The sequence below is a fragment of the Elephas maximus genome, chromosome 4 (genome assembly GCF_024166365.1).
Source record: "Elephas maximus indicus isolate mEleMax1 chromosome 4, mEleMax1 primary haplotype, whole genome shotgun sequence".
Classification (NCBI taxonomy): Eukaryota; Metazoa; Chordata; class Mammalia; order Proboscidea; family Elephantidae; genus Elephas; species Elephas maximus.
Window position 1 is genome coordinate 118,915,605 of NC_064822.1, and position 17,255 is coordinate 118,932,859.

At 41.1% G+C, this 17,255-nt stretch overlaps 1 protein-coding gene across 2 annotated transcripts in view; it reads right to left on the reverse strand.

Moving 5' to 3' along the window:
* The window catches only part of LRIG3 (leucine rich repeats and immunoglobulin like domains 3), a 60,156-nt gene extending 44,072 nt beyond the window's left edge, over positions 1 to 16,084 (reverse strand). Inside the window, exons 1-3 of one of the 2 annotated variants that reach the window (XM_049883737.1) lie at positions 15,375 to 16,084; positions 9,660 to 9,731; positions 9,372 to 9,446 (exon numbers count right to left, since the gene is read on the reverse strand). In XM_049883737.1, the coding sequence (XP_049739694.1) occupies positions 9,372 to 9,446; positions 9,660 to 9,731; positions 15,375 to 15,619 (392 nt within the window). In that variant the 5' untranslated portion in view covers positions 15,620 to 16,084. The remainder of the gene's footprint in view (positions 1 to 9,371; positions 9,447 to 9,659; positions 9,732 to 15,374) is intronic. The other variant, XM_049883736.1, reaches the window with a different exon arrangement.
* Positions 16,085 to 17,255: the final 1,171 nt, after the last annotated feature.

The following is a 17,255-nucleotide window of genomic DNA, read 5'->3' on the forward strand; positions in this document are numbered from 1 at the left end:
AAGCAGCAATGAAAACAGCTTGTGTGAGGTTGGGGAAGGGGATGGAAAAATGGTGTAGGTTCAAGAGAAACACTGGTAATACAGAAATTTTTTAAGGCCAACTATACTGGAAAGTGAAGGTCAACAGGCTGGGGGCAGTTTTACAGGCTCCAAAAGGCACCACTGAAGAAAGCTGCCCAGTGGGTCACTAAGCCAAATCTAAGAATGCCATTACCTTGGAAATAACAAGTTTCATTAATGGAAACAATTTTATGTGTATATGGAAAGGCAGGAACAGAAAGATAAATGAATAATTTCTTCCAAGTAACTACGTAACAATTTGGACTAGGCCATTCATTCATTCACCCAATCCAACAAAAATGTACCAAGTATCTACCACATGCCGGGAACTGCGCTGATACTGGCGTTACAATGACGATGAAAACAGGCAAGATCTCAGCTTTTGTGAAGTCCCATTCTAATAAAGGACATGGGCATTAATAAAAGAATCACAAATATGCAACTGAAAACATACCATTATATCTATGATAATGAAGTAGATATTATAATAAGGAAACATGAAAACATATAAGGAGGAACCTAAGTCTGACTGGGCAAAAGATGGGGGAGGGTATTTTTCTAGGCAGAAAGAAAAACATATGCAAAGGGCCTGAAGCAAGAACAGACTGGCACATCCTGAGAACAGGAAAGCCAGGAGTAACGGGAATAACAATTCCAGAGAAGGCTCCATGGGAAAAGAAGAGGCTGGTCATGCAGAGCTTCGTATGTCTTATGTCTTGAGACGGATTTTACAGCAACAGGAAGTCACCGAAAGAGCCATGTCACAAATTTCAAGTACCATCATTCTAATTTTAGAATTCAAAAATCTAGAAAGCTTTCATTCTGGGGACCAGTTTATGATTAAATATGGAAGTAAAAGTAGTGGGAGTCTGCTTCCATAAAGATTTACATCTTTGGAGACCCTATGGGGCAGTTCTATTCTGTCCTATAGGGACCCAATGAGTCACAATCAACTCGACATCAATTTTTTTTTCAAACTAATCGAGTGTCTTAAATAGAGCTACTGTAAACTTTTTTGCACACAAATCACATATAAACATTTTAAACTCTAAGAAAATACTATAACTTATTGCATAAAGATGTCTGTGTGTTTATTTTGTAAGACTTAAGTTCAATAAGCTTATTTCCGTTCAATCCAACAACGTCTGGCATGTTTCTCCGGTATAACTCTCTAACATAATGGCCTTTACATATGAAAGAGAATTAGTTCATTTATCTGTATCAGCAGAGCATATGTTGGGGATGAGTTCTGAAGTCGAACACAGTCTAATTTCATGGGTTCATCTACACCCAGATGTGATTAAGGATGGGATATAGTTTGTGTTCACTTAATCCAAACAAAGCTCCCAACCCCCCCAGTAACTTAAGTTCTAATGGTGACTAAGGCTGCCGCCCAACTTCCTCAATTAATATGACACACTGGTGACCTCTCTGCAACTAATGGTTTATAAAGGCTTTAGTTAAAAAAAAAACTAGCAACTATTTGAGCTTTACCACAGAATTATAATCAGATATATCTGATTAACATACATCAGATATTTTATTACTTGAAAATATATGATACCTGTCTTCCCTATAACCAGCTTTACCTCTGAGCTATGAAGTTATTAAAATAGCAATATCATTTTTAAAGTTATAAACTGAATTTGTTGAATTATTTAAATAAACTCTGTGGCACACAACTAAGCAACAGTCTCTTGAATCACTGTCTCCTAAACTGATTTTTTAACAGCTTGATTTTTGGAATGTAATGAGACATGCATGCTTATGAATGAAATTCCCACTTAATATGCTACTGGATTCACACATACCCATTGCCGTCAAGTCGATTCCGACTCATAGGAACCCTACAGGACAGGGTAGAACTGCCCCACAGGATTTCCGAGGAGTGCCTGGTAGATTCGAACTGCCAATCTTTTGGTTAACAGCCACAGCTCTTAACCACTGTGTCACCAGGGTTTCTGATTCATATTAACAGAAAGCTGCAGACCCAATTTCTGATCACTAGTTCAATCCTACTCTATCCAGCACACAGAAGTCAACGCTCATGGGACTCCCACCCGTGGCCAATTTCCTTCTGCGGGAAAAGAGACGTAGCCCCAACATACAAAGGGCTCAGAGCACAGAATAGCTCCAGGGGTCTATGCAAACAGGTGCTTGACAAATCATAACTGTTCATTATCAAAGCCACATTATTTATTTGTCTTTAAGGCACTTGATTTTGAAAACGAGCATTATTTACTGACTATTTGAAAAGAGGAGAGAAGTAGATTCTGTGCTTAATGAAAATATAGTCATTTCATTTCCCTGCTTAAAAAAAAAAAAGTCTTCAGTGACTCTCCCAACACGTTAAAGGTCCAAACACCTACGCATGGAATAAACTTTATGAGCTGATCTCTACCGGCTACCAAGCCTCCTTCCCTCGCTACACCCCATTCACCCTCACACTCTACACATACCAAAACCTAAAGCCCCACTGTGCACTGGGACAGCCCCAGGTATGCCTCCATGAGCCTGAGCCTTACCCTACCTGCACGTGACTTACTGACTATATTCCCGTTATTCAGAGCAGAGACCAAATTCTATTGTTCTTTGTTCCCTAGCACTTAGTGCTTAGTAGGTATTGCTCAAAATTCACCTTGCATATACACAACCCCTTAAACCCTGGTGGCATAGTGGTTAAGTGCTATGGCTGCTAACTAAGAAATCGGCAGTTTGAACCCACCAGGCGCTCCCTGGAAACTCCATGGTGCAGTCCTATTCTGTCCTATAGGGTCGCTATGAGTCAGAATCAACTCAACGGCAGTGGGTTTGGGTTTATACACAACCCCTCAGGCTAGAAATGTTGAGTTATTAATTATACCTGAGTGCTCCGCTGTTTACTTTTAACCATTTGAAAAGAAGTTCCTAATAATTTACCCCAAATGCAAAGTTCTTTCTCCCCTCCCTCGTCTATACTACATATCGTTGCCAGAATAACGTTTCTAAATCACCCCTTCCTCCTGTGACCCCCCTGTTCAAAAATCCACAAAGGCCCCTCGCCTTGGCTCACTGCCTCAAGTCTCTGCTTCTCTGCCAGGCCAGCCACAACTGAAACAGCAGCAGCTGCTGCTGCTCACACTTTTCTAAGCCCTTTCCTGTATGTTATGCCATTTGATGCTTTACCCGAATGACATGAGATAGATGGGAAGACATTTTTTATGGTTTTTACAGATAAAGAAGAGTTCATTAACACTGCCCAAGGTCAGACAGGCCATTATTGTGAGGCAAGACAAAACCCTGTGTGGCTGAGTCCCAGTTCAGGTCTCTCCACTACCACACAAAGGCTCACGGTCTCTCTCATCCGCCCAGATGTTTAATGAGCATCTCCTATGTGCCAGACATGGTACTGGGGTGCTGTGGGGATTGAAAGCTCAGTAATCTATGGGTTCTGCCCTCAGATGAGACATGTGCCAATGTCATGAGAGAACTATACGCGTTGCTCTCGTGAGAGTTTCAACACTGAAAAAAAAAAAAGAAAACTCACTGCCTTCTCAGAATGCTACAATGACTACTGCTCATACCGCTGAAAGGGCCAATACTCTCTCCATCATCCAGTATTGTTCTCCATAGCAGACGAATCACACCAGACCACTGAAGGAAGGGCCTGAGTTTCAGGCTTCTACTGCATCCCCCCTCACCCCCACAAAGCATCTCCAATACCAGTGGACACATGATGTGAGGAAACCGCATCTCACATGGCCAGTGGAGGGGAGACAACCACCTATATCCATAATAAAAAAAAACCCTGAATATCCCTTAAAACACCAGCAAAATATTTTATACATTCTGTCTCTCTTCCCCATCAATGAGTCCAACACAGCAGGAGTATTATCATTTCCTAGGCCGCTGTGACAAAATACAACAACTTGGGTGGCTTATAAGAACAGAAATTTATTGTCTCATGATTCTGGAGCCAGAAGTCCCAGTCAAGGTATCGACCCTCTTGATTCCTTCTGAGAACTCTGAGAGAGAAACCGTTCCATGCCTCTCTCCTAGATTCTGGTGACTCCCAGAAATCCTTGGAATTCCTTGGCTTCCAGAGGCAACGACCTCCATGGTCACATGGTCATCGTTCCTGTCTCCCAACCTCTGTGTCTTTTCTTCTCTTTCCTAAGAACACTAGTCGTATAGTGTTAGGACCCACTCTACTCCAGTATGACCTTATGTTAACATTACTAAAAACATCTTCGAGGATCCTATTTCCAATCAGGGTCATGTTCACAGATACTAGGAGTTTGGGCTTCAACATACCTTTTGGGGGACAGAATTCAATCCGTAACAGCTGGTTTTTCTGTCAGGGTTGAAACAAGTCAATTTTGTACATTTTGTTTTATATTATGACTTTTAAGCTCAGGAGCTAACAAAGTAACTCATATGTATGTAGGATATAGGCAGTATGAAAAGTCTGTCTCTCTGAACACCAAAGTCTCTTCCAATCTTGGAAGGCAATGAGAAAGGGGGCTTTTATTACCACCTCACATGCACTCCGGAGTATGTGCTCACCAGCCGGAATGGAGAGCTGAATCCTTGTGATACTTAGATTACATCTCGTGCTTTTTTTTTTTTTTTCTTTTTAAGTATTATCATCGCTGTTTCAGTTATAATTTTTTTAATCAAGCATGAGTAACTGAAAACAAGTTAACTACAACATAGGTATGCTGTGTTTTCACTATAAATCTTTAGCCCCTATTTCTGACAAAATTTATACAAGATTTGTCTGAATTCTGCTAAGTGCACCTGGCTGTTTGATAAATACTCCTTAATTTATACATTAAGTAAGCACCAACTGTATACCAGGTTCTGCATGAGGTGCTGATGGCTAAGGAAAACAAGAGTAAGCCTGAGAGGCATCAAATATAGGAAAGGAGAAAAATACAAACAAACTCCTTTATTATCATGTAGCGCTTAGATGTACAAGGCAAGATGGGCCTGGAGAGAGCAGGGAGGTTCTGTGACGACCCCACACCCCAGACGACCACGTGGCTCCCTCCCATATCCCATTCAGGCCCTGATTCAAATGGCAGCTTCCCAGGGAAGCCTTCCTTACCTCCCCCATTTAAAACTGTAAACCCTCTCTTCCCACACACATCCGTTATCCGTCATCCCTGTTCTATTCTCCTTCCAGAACTTATCACCTTCTGACTATATTTCTTATTTGTCTTTCTCCTTCCATGAGGTCAGCTCTACGAGGACAGGGGTTTTTGTCTGTTGTGTTCACTGCTGAATCCCCGGAGCCTAGAACTGTATCTGGCACATAGTAGGACCTGGTAAGCATTCACAAAAAGGCCTTCCCTACCCACGGTCTATAAAGGGCAACTGCTCAGTGCTCTCTTTTATCCTTCTCTTTTTCTTCACAGCACATATCACGTACTGAAGTTTTCTTTTCTTTCAAAGTTTGTTTACTTGTTTTTTCTCTCCCCTCACTAGAATGGAAACTTGATAAGAGGGAGTTTGTCTGTTTTGTTTGCTGCTGTGTCCCCAGCACTTAAAACAGATCCTAGCACACAGTAGGCCCTGAATACATTTTAGCTGAGTAAATGAATGAACAAACGAATGAATGATCATACCACCACAGCTCACATCCATTGAACACTCAGTATACACCAGATGGCAGTATACACCAGAGAGGAAAAACCAGCAAAGTGTGTGTATGTATACAGATATATACACACATATATGTATGTATATATAGAAAGAGAAACAGAGAAGGACGGAGGGAGAGATTTATCTCAAGGAAACGGCTCATGCAGTTGTAAAGGCTGGCAAGTCCCAAGTCTGTGAGTCAGGCGTCAGGCCGGAGGCTTCTCCTTCAGCTATAGAGGCTGAAAGACCCAAGACTGGCAGGTCAGACAGCAGGCTGCAGGTTCATAGGCTGCAGAGGGTGATGAACCCAAAATTGGCAGGCAATATGGCAGGCTGCTGGCCCAAGATGCAAGAACCAGAAGTCAGATGAGGCCGAGCCAGATGCAGGATCCAGTGCAAGCTTGGCCGCAACATCCATATATATTGGATGCAAACCACACACAAGAAAACTCCCTTTTACAACTGATTGGCTGATCACATCATGGAGATGAGTACATTATATCACAAAACGGAGGATAATTACATAATTGCCACATTACATCATTACGTAACTACTAAACATTGAGAATCGTGGCCCAGCCAAATGATACAGAACCTTAACCATCACACTGCCCTAACTCAGGTCAGAGGTTTAAAAAATATCCCATGCTAGAGCAGCTCATGCTACACCACTGAAAGCTGTAACTATGCAATCCAAAAGTTTATGTCAGTCACCTCTGATTCTGATTCATGGCAACCCCACGTGCATCAGAGTGGACCTGGGCTCCACAGGTTTTCAATGGCCGATTTTTCAGAAGTAGATCACGAGGCCTTCCTTCTGAGGAGCCTTTTAGTTAGAAGCTGAACTTGGTAACTGTTTGTGCCACCCAGGGACTCCTCTGTAACTATCACATCCAGCAAACTCAGTGCACTTAGGATGCCTGAGCCACAGAGTTTTACTATAAGATTTGTATACTCCAAAGATTATTTCATTTCTTCTTCCAAAGTATACCATTCTGCAATGGCTAGGAAATTGTGAGAGAAATAAATTAAAAACACAATCCATGCCTTATACCTAGCATGCTTGTTGACTTCTAAGTTGCATGTTAAGTTCTGCGTGTGATTCAAAGGAGAGCTGGTAGATTCAGGTCTTTACATTCTAAAAGGTCCCTAGAAAGGTTAGCAATGAGTCTTGTTAATGGGGGGGTTCAATACTCATCCAATCATCATCCCAAGACCCTGACTTTTTAGCATACTTCCCTGACATTATCAAAATTGGTCCCAAAATGAATTTGATCTGGACATGGGCCATCATTTGACCCACTGTTAGCACATGGCTCACACAGTGGAGAAAAAGGACAGTGTTACAGGTACAGTCTTCTCTGCATCACAGCCCCTCCAGCTGGGAGGAGTCCTCACTGCACAGAGCAGCCACGAGGTGGAGCCCAGGTAGAAACACAAACTTTAAATCTTCTGCTCAAGATTCTGATTTTTCTTTTCTTTAAGTTTTCAAATTATTTAACTTGTGAAAATTACCCAATGAAAACTTTTCTCCTACAGAAAGTTAAAAAAAAAAAAAGATATCTAGGAAACATATAAGCCAAATAGTCCTGAGAACTACTTTGTAAGATAAAGGATTTAGCTGTGGTCCCACAGCAAGCTTTCAATCTGAGTCCTGTTAGGTGGTTTAACATTTTTTCTCTTGGTTCCAGAAATGTATGTAAGTACTGATTTTTAGTTTTGATTGTTTCTAAGTGCTTCCACCTTACACAATATAGTACAGAAATTAAAAGTGCTTTTGAAACAAGTGATTGTGTATTACAATAGCCAAGGAAGACTACAGGGGAAAAAAAACTTGTGTAGAGGAAAACAAGCAGAGAAGTCAATCTTGCAAATTATTTCACAGATATGAAAACAATTTCTCAGTATCTATATTGAACTAGCAGCCCCGCTGCAGAAATTACTCTCTGCAAATTTTATGTAATCTAGATAATAAATCAGATCTACCACTACATAAGATGAACAAAGTGATCACTGGTCAGATGTACTGCAACAAAGAGGGGAAAGAAAGTGAGGTTATGCAAGCTTGTTTTACACACAGCACTCACTAAAGTAAAGTGCAAACAAAAACAATATGGGGAAGAGTTCAAATTTCCAAGGTTTTTAACTTTCCAGGTTTCACTCCACTTTTCTCATTACAGCTTACAGCTTTTAAAGTGTAAAAGCACTAGGTTATTTATTTCCGATAGGAATTTTTAATTTCCTTACAAGTTCTTACTGCTTTCAACTCTATACCATGCCAAAGAGAAGACTGTTTTCACCACCCCACCCAGATTATGAAACTCAGCTACAGACCCACTCAGCCATGCTGCCTGCCATGGTCCTTAAGTCTCTTGAACGTGCTGACACAATCTGCCAATTCACAGGGCAAGGAGAGAGGAGCTGAGTGGTATTCCCTGGGACTCAAATAAGGCTCATTGGTCACAGAATAGTTAGGGATGTTTATTTTAGAAACCAAAACCACTGTTTCATTTAGACTCCAAAATTGTAAGGGATTGTGAAAGACAAAGAAAAGGGTATTAATGCTAACATAAAAATAATTTTTAAACTCAGTGTTTATTTGTCACATACCAACTGCCTTTTCTTTCATTCCTTTCTGTTTCTGATCTTTGGAAAATCCACATCTGTATCAAATGTCACCTAGTTCTTACTCAAACAGAGGAAAGCAGACACAGCGGCTGCACCAGTGACTTAGCTGACCTAGGCCCTCAGTAAAAACAAACCTCTATAAATCACCAGATGCAAGCAATTGGGTAGTGATCATTTTAATTAATTGAACAGCTTTCCTGAAATTTACTATATAATTTCAACCCTCCCAACACCTTTGCCAGAAGCAACTAACAGTGATTTTCTTTTTTTCAGAATTGTTTAAAGGAAGAAAACATTTTTAACTTCAGGGGATTAGATGTATTTTTTAATTCTTCAAGATTAGGGTAGTAAGCTACTGAATTTCTGAAATTAAATCATGTGCCTTTCATGCTACCTTTAAATGCCAAAAAGTCAAAGTTATTCCAAAACCTATCTCTAAATGCATGAATATAAACATGTTATCTGCCCTAAAAATACAGCCTATCTAACATAATTTTAATTTTATCTGACAACTCACATTTGCAACATGACATACGATATTTCTGAATTCAGTTGCATATTTAACCATAAAAGCTGACACTCTGTCCTGATGTTTCAGACCCCTGATTTTCACTGCAGACTCCACATTTTAGAGGACCCTCCAGTGGCTTATTACCAACTCTCATTTCCCCTTACAAAATAACTCTGATAATTCTCTGCTAAGAACTATGTAATACCTAATTTATAGATATCATGCCAATAATTGAGTAATACTAAGATTAAAGTCCTAGCCTACGGAATATAATCAAATACACGTCTCTACAAAGTAAAGGTGCCTTCTCTGAGTCTTGGGGACCAGTTCAGCAATGACAGCAAAGTATAAAGTATATTGTTACAACAGTACTTGAATCTCAGTAATTATACTTTGGCTGGAAAACCAAGTCAACCAATTTAAAGAACCCTTCTGTACTGTACCCTAAAGGTAATATCAAAAGGGCCACATATTTTACTTATGAGAACTTTAGCCCATACAGCACTGGAACAAACATATATGTGAAATCTGGCTAATATTCACTTACAAGGAGAGAAGTGTAATGTTTGTTGAGACAGGTCCTAGATTTGGAATGGTCTCCAATTCATTGTTGTTCAGTTTTCTATAAATGCCAAAAAAGGAGGAGAAAAAAAAAAAGCAGATTAGGTAATCTGTAATTCATAGAGGTGAAAACTTTACAAATTTATTCAAAAATGCTTCCTGAGTCAAGACTTTAAATAAATTATTTATAATCCAAATGTCCTTTACAGTTAAATAGTGTGACAGGTAATATATTTTATTCAAACCTCAAGTAGAAAGTAAGTTTAAGACTCACATTTCTCGAAGGTTCTGAAGGTGGCTCATGGAACCTGCTTTGATAAAAGACAATCTGTTGTGGCTTAAGTCCCTAAGAGAAAACAAAAATAAAATGATAAGTAGTTTCTAAAAATCACTAATAGTACTTAAACACGTGCACAGCAGAGCTGGCTTAGAAAATGTTTCTATCAACACTAGTGATTAACACAAGAAATTAGTCCACCCTGTCCATAAACCAAACAGCAACAAAAATACCAAACTCAAAAATACAAACTCTGGGCACAAAATTAGTTTAGGTGGCTGGCAGATTCAAATGCTCTAAGCCCACGAACGTTCTAAGAGATGTTTGGCAAATGGTGAACAGATCTTTTGTGAACTGGTTGTTTTGCTTCCCCTTCCCCACCCCCTTTCCATTTCTCCACTCCCAAAGTTGATATGATGAAGTCATGGCTTATGCAAAGTAGCTAATTAGGTAAGTTTGCTGAAACAGAAGTTTCCAAAGAAATCTTTTTATTATCATAAAATTAAGTGTCAATATCCTTATTACAGTCAAAGGAAACAGAAATTGCTTTTCACATGTTTGTTTCTCTGGGTTAAGGCATCAAATATTTACTCTGTGTGTGTGTGTGTGTTGTGTAGAATACAACTTTAACCCTCTGCTTTCCTGAATTCCCCAAATCTCAATATCAGGTAATATACTGTATAATTTAAACCACATCAACCATCTAACAACACTAAACAGACTGGAAAGAAACCTGTGAACAGATTTTTCGTTTTTTTTTTTTCCCCCAATCATTAAAATAAATCTGTCATGCTCACTCTGCCTCAGTAACAATTTCTACAGGACGTTGTTATTAAAATAAAATACATATCCTACATAATACTCTAGGCTAGAAAGATATCTCAGCATTTAAGATTCAAAACATAAAACAAAACACAGCAAATATGCTTGGTTATATTCCCTATATGTGTCAGTACATTGAACGTGTGCATTCAAAATGGTGTAATGAAAATGAAATGGCTGAACAGCTACTGAAAGCTAGGCTAACAAACAGTATGGCGCAAAGCTCCCCACCAGACGAGGTTAACCAGCCCTTACTAAATTAATTCATTCAGTGTTTAAAAATGAAGATTAACTATCCAGATAACCAAAGTTGATTGGAGAAAAGCATGAAATCATTTGTTATAGATGCAAAAAGGGGGAGGGGGGGCAGTGAAATCAAATCCAGAGAAGCACACTGTTCTGAAGGCAAGTCCATTAGTAAGCAATTAGAAATCAGAGACGCTTTTAGTCTTCAAATTAGTATTTTGAGAACAAACCTGGATTTCTCTATTTCATCTAAAAAACAAAAAAATCTGCAAAAGGTTTTATTTGAAACATGTTTGCCTAAAGACCCACCAGACAGTAACAGCCATGAGTTGATTCGTTCTGGTAGAGTTATAACATGAAAAAAAAAAAAGCTGGCAGAGTCTTGAAACTATAAAAATCCTGCAATTACAACCACGGCTGTGCATGCTCACCACGCTGGAGCCAGACACTTTCCCTCACAGCCCAGCTCACGTCCATCTGGAGTTCATCAAGGAAACCATGAGCCCAACAACTCACGTTAGGTTTCAAACAAAACCTGTGTGCTTTTAGCACCACAGACTGTCACAGATTTCCCACATGTTTAAAAAACAACCAAGGAAGAGAGTCCTTCACCTGGGAGGTAAGCCTGGGTCAACAGAAAGTCTTCTTTGGGCCAACTTGACTAAAGGGCATTTAACCAACATAAAACTGTGTCCCCTGTATTGTTTCAAGTTTTAAAAGCAAAGTGGGAACCTATCTGCCATTTGCATTTCATACAGGTGATTGTCTTTTAACTAAAAAAAAAGAAAAAACCAGGCTCTTCATTTTAAGAGTTGTTTCATAAGGCAATCTTGTGAGAAATACATGAGTGCTGAACTTTTTTTTTTTTTTTTTACTCAACCAGTAATTGGATGAGATCCCCAACAACAGACCTTAAAAATGAGAAACTGCCTTCTGAGAACAGTGCACAGGCTGGGGACCAGTCATCTCTGACCCAGAAGCAGGAGCTGGCAACCTTAAATATTTCAGTTATTGCAACATATTTCCATTCCTGACTTTTGTATACTATTAAAAGTACATTATATGTGGGAGAGAACAAAAAAAAAATCAGCCCATAAGTTACTTTTACTGCTAAATACTTTAAAGTCGTGAAATTTTTAATGTACCTAAGTTTAGATTTAATACAGTTGACATTTCAGAAATGATTACTTCCCTGTTAAAGGATGTCACGTTATCCTAAATCTTCCTATATTGTTTTTTTGTCTACACCATTAAGAACAGATTCAAGTTGTACAATGTCAATGTTTTCTTAAACCCTTAAGAACATAAAGCATTCAGTAAGGAAGGCAGATTCTTCATTTTGAGATTTCCTCTAATGAACACCTTCCCCAAGAAACTTATTTTTTTTTTTAGGAAGATTAATAAATGGGAAGGGTGGTGAGGTAAAAGGTGTTAACTACTTATCCAGAACTCAGCTGACCAAATACCTGAAAATCAAACTCTCTCTCTACAAAGAGAAGTCTCTCTTCCTACATATTAGCAGGGGAATAAATATATACGAAAATAATTAATTTTACAGCATTTGGTTCCTGCTATCATTTTCTTCCTCTTAGCATTTGGAAATCTGACTTCCAAGTCAAATTTTAGAATACAAATCCAGCACAGCTTCTTAATGGATCCCACTGGGGCCCGCAGAGCTGCTAATTCAGCAGGAATCTGGAAGGCTGAAAAACAAAAAGCCAGGCTGTAGCTGTTTTAAGACACTGATCCAAAGTGACTCATAAATCAGCCGGCTATGTTCAAGTTTTAGTCTGGAAAATACAGAAAAGCAGCTGTGAAAACCATAAGGACGATTACCCCCACCCCACCCCCAATGCTGGTACAGACCAGAGGATTTATAACAAGCCAACACTAAAGAAGTCACACCGGCCAGCTGAAATCACCTTTCGGACTTTCGCCTAAGCCCTGTTGAGAAATCAAACATTTCAAGGTGATAAGGTAAAGAATTCTGAAATTCCAGTGAGAATTTAATAATACTCGAAGCTCTGGCTGGCAATTGAGCAACTTTTCCCTCTTTTGGCTAAGAAACATAAATTCTAACAAGCGCTCTTCCTGAGGTTCAAAACTTTTTGGAAGCACAAACGCTAGATGTAAACTCAAGTCTACCTCTAAAGACAGTTACAAGCAATGGTTCTTCAAACAACTGCTGTTTCAAAAGCCACTTTCATTAAAGTATTAGAGGCTACTTCATGAAAGGCACACCAAATACGGTATTATTATTTTACAGCTCAAACTATTCAACTTTTCCCAAGTGGGTTCCTGTGGCAATAATTATAAAAAAAAAAAAGCTGACTAAAATGAAAAAACACATGCACAGACGTTATCAGAAACTTTTTTTTTACTTGCAAATTCAACAAGTGGTAAAACTAATAAAACAAAAGATAGGCATGAATGTTTTTCTGAAACTACTCCAAAGACAAAATTTTACTATTTTCTTTATCCAGGGAAAGGGAGATTAGGCTATGGGGAAGAATAATACACATTTCTCTTATGTTTGAACTCTGAAACAAAGAGTCTACTTAAAAGCTGGTCTAATTATGTAAAACGTTAAGTAGCAGCTATCTTAAGCCTGCTGTTCCAAATACCAAGTGACAGGGAAGGTAAAACTCAATTCATATGTCTTTCCGCTCTTTTAAAAGGTGAGGAGAGGAGACTTTTAAAACTTTAGACACACACAAAAGAAACATTTACAATAAAGAATTTAGTCCACATGGTCTGGTGACACAAAGATGGCTCAAAGTCACAGAAGTACAAGAATGACAGAGCTGTCCAATGAGTCATCACAGCAGGGCTTCTGACAACAGACCCTATGCTTATTTATACAAGTGGAACTTATTTTCACATACATTTAAGGAATGTGGACTTGCAATGAGACAATTTACTGCTGGCGGAAATGTAATTAAAGGCTGTGCTAAACAAATCAACTGTAATTTGTTTTTAGTATGCCACCAAATTATCTGCAAAACAAAATCCTAATTAAGTCAGCTACTTTTAAGACAATGTTTAAATACGGATTGAAGCCTTTTTGGTTTAACCCAGCTTCTAATCAAGAGCAATGCAGTTATTACTTATAGACATCTAAATTCACAAAAAAATATACTGCAGGCTAGAAGGATCCACTAGGCCACTTGACACTGAGAAACTACTGAACGTAAAAGTTAGATTTGGCGAAAGATCCAAGCCTATCTAAACGCACCCCAGGAAGCATGATACTCATTTTTTCTCATCCCTGTATTATTCAAAGGTGTTCACCTCCAGTCATTCAAACGTTCAGTTCCATATGTTGTCAATAGAGCCATTCATGTTCTATGAACAAGGCAGCATGACCTCCACAAGAGGCAATTCAACAGAATTAGCCACAACTAATTGAACGTCTTCCTGCTTTAGGTTGAAGCCCTTATCTGTTTCTTCAGTTGTAATAAAAACGACTAAATAAGACAAGCCCCTGACAAGAGATTAAATACCAATCCCATACTTTGTAATTTTATATTTTTGAAAACTAAACCAGCCTTCACAAATAAAGGAATTTAGATTAGTACAAAGATGTTAAAAAGTTTCCTAAACTACCTGACCAAACCTTCTACTACTATCGGGACAGTTTAAGAACTAGAATCACCATTGCAATTGTTAGGCCCAAATCTAATGCAATTTCTTTGAAACCGGAAAAGTTTTTTTTAAACACAAGTTTTGATTGTATTTTACAGAGAGTTCAGGGGCTGCTAGAGAAAAAAGGAGAGAGGGGCAATTTGGAAACGATCATCTTTCCAACTAAACTACATTTTCTTCCCTGATCTTCCATGCAGTTGGCAATGATTTCAGGCGTTTAGACTTCACAGCTAGAATCCAAAAACGTGCATAACGTAACAGCACTCAGCGCTCTACCCGAAACTGCCTAGTCAAGGTAAGGAGCTACAGAAATCACTCCGGTGGTTCTGAAAAACTACTTCCTTCCCTTCCATAGCTCTGATCAAACAGTCTGATCCACTTCTTACAGGAACGAGGATGTGGATGTGAGTTACACGTTGGTCGAGGGGCGCGGGGAGAGAAAAATGTAAGGTCTCCTAATGCGAAATTAAGCACAAGGGGGAACAACAACAAAAGGAAGTATGGTTGGACGGTGACCGAACTCTGCTGAGGGAGATACCCAAATTACAGGGCGCATTCAGTTACTGCTGGGAGGAGGAGAAGAGGCTTGAATCAGATGCTAAAGTTGAGCCACAGGGCCAACTGCAAACTCCGGCCGTCCGCAGGTGGCCGCCTCTCCTCTCTTGACCTAGCAGGGGGCGGATCTGAACCCCCATGGCGAGCTCAAGACGCAGGACCGCGACCTTGCCCCCTTGGAGTTGTCAATGGCCCCCTCCCCTCGCCCATCTGCAGCCCGGCGGGGCGCTCTAAGCATCCACCTGCGCGCCCCAAGGCACGGATGATTGAGGCCCCGACGGCGCTTTTTCCACCCCCACCGGAGAACTGCTAACGCCCTGGGCCAGGAGAAACTGCCCTGGAAGAAGGCACTGCACAGGAGCCCCAAGCGCCCAAGTCTCTCGTCTGCTCCGGTTTTCCAGAAAGAGCGGCCCGGGACCCCGTGTCCACAGGAACAATACTTACAGACGAGCGACCCAAGACGGGAGCGGCTCGGGAAGGCGCGCCAGGCGCTGGCGACTGCAGTCCAGCAGGTCTCCGAGGCAGCGGCAGGGAGTGGGGCAGTGGCGCTCTGCGGCGACCCCGGAGGGATAGCCAAGTGTCCCCAAGCCGCCGCGGCGGCTGCCGCCGGCCAGGCCCGCGCACCCCAGCACCGCGCACAGCAGCAGCCCCAGCGCCACCGCAGGCGCGCGAAGCCTCGGCGCACCCATCTTGGTCCTGCGGCCTCCCGCTCGGCCCGGCGCTCCGCAGCCGGGTGCGCACTGGGGTCCGGGCACAAACTTTCAGCCGGGGAGTGGGCGCCCTCCCTCCCGCCCGGGCGCGCACGCGGTCCTCCCTCTCACTCCGTGTAAACGCCTTTCTTTTAGTCGCAGCAGCGAAGCCCTTTCATGCCTCGGAGCAGAGCGAAGGAAACTAAAAAGAACAGCCAACTGAGGCACAGCTGCAACCTGAGAAGCGTAGCCGCTCCGAAGCCCCTTCTGGCCTGGCACGCAAGAGAAACTTTTTCGCCTCCTCCCCGCCGCGGTGCGCAAAGTCCCTGAGTGGCGGAGTCACGAGGCTGGGCGGGGAGCGCGCCCACGTGACAATAACAAGGCTCCAGCCCCGAGCCGGGAGGAAGGGAGAAAGTGAAGCTGAGATTGTAGGAAATTCGGAGTTAGGTTTTCCAGCCTCTCTTGGCTAGAAGTCTCCGCTACTACCTGGGCACAGCGTATATCAAATGAAGTTGAAGGGCAAAAGGGAGTGTCTGTAAAACAATTGAACAAATATTAGGCCAGCTCTCGGAGATGGAGGTAATTAGGAGAGTAAAGTTAGGTTTAATTCCAGAAAAAAGGAATTTGTAAATTATCCTACCATCCACAGAGTAAACAATGGGTGCAAAGAAAATAGTTTCCTTCAGCATCAGTGCTGGACGGTTGTTTCCATACATTGACTCCAAACATAAAAAAACAATAATAAAATGTAAAAGTATTGGCAATGATATACCCCTCCCCCCCAAAAAACACTGCCGTCGAGTGGATTCTGACTCATAGTGACCCTATAGGACAGAGTAGAACTGCCCAATAGAGTTTCCAAGGAGCATCTGGGGGATTCAAAATGCCGATCTCTTGGTTAGCAGCGTAGCACTTAACCACCAGGCCACCAGGGCTTCTTGGCAATGATGTATCAAGTTACAAATAGCCAGGTGTAGTGAGCTGGATGGCGCTGGGGGAAAATGATAGAAAACAACCTTCTAGTAAATGGTCATGGCAATCATATTCCATGCAATAGCTAGGGATGATAAAAGTAGTCAGAATAATATTTCAAAGCAAAATGAAAGCTGGAACCTTGGAGGAAAAACTCCTGTAAACATCGTGGCCCACCTAGGCTTTGAATGGTGACAAATACTGATTAAAAATGTTACCAGGCTAGAATTACTCCCTACCTCCTCTTCAGAGGGTGGATTTAGACCTACAGGGTTTCCCAGTAAAGTCTGTGCCTGGACTTACTCTTGCAGGTGAGCAGAGCCACAGGATGTTGGAATTGAAGGAGACCTCAGAAGTCATCTGCTCGCCCTCTTCTCCCCTGGGCAAGGAAAGAGACCCAGAGAAGCTAACCACTTTGTGGCAAAAGCTAGAAGCTTTTTAAGCTCTCACTTCCACAGGCATCATGTCCTGCATGGTGTGTATCATACTTGGGGCTCCTTAATCTGCTCGTTACTGAGGAGTGAAGATAGTTTATGGAGTTGAGACTTGAACCCTAACTCTAAAGCCCATTGATTTCCACTGTCATAGGTCACTTGTATAAGCCATTCATAGGGGAGGGAAAAGATTCATTCTTAAGTTGAAATAAAGTATTTTAGATATGATA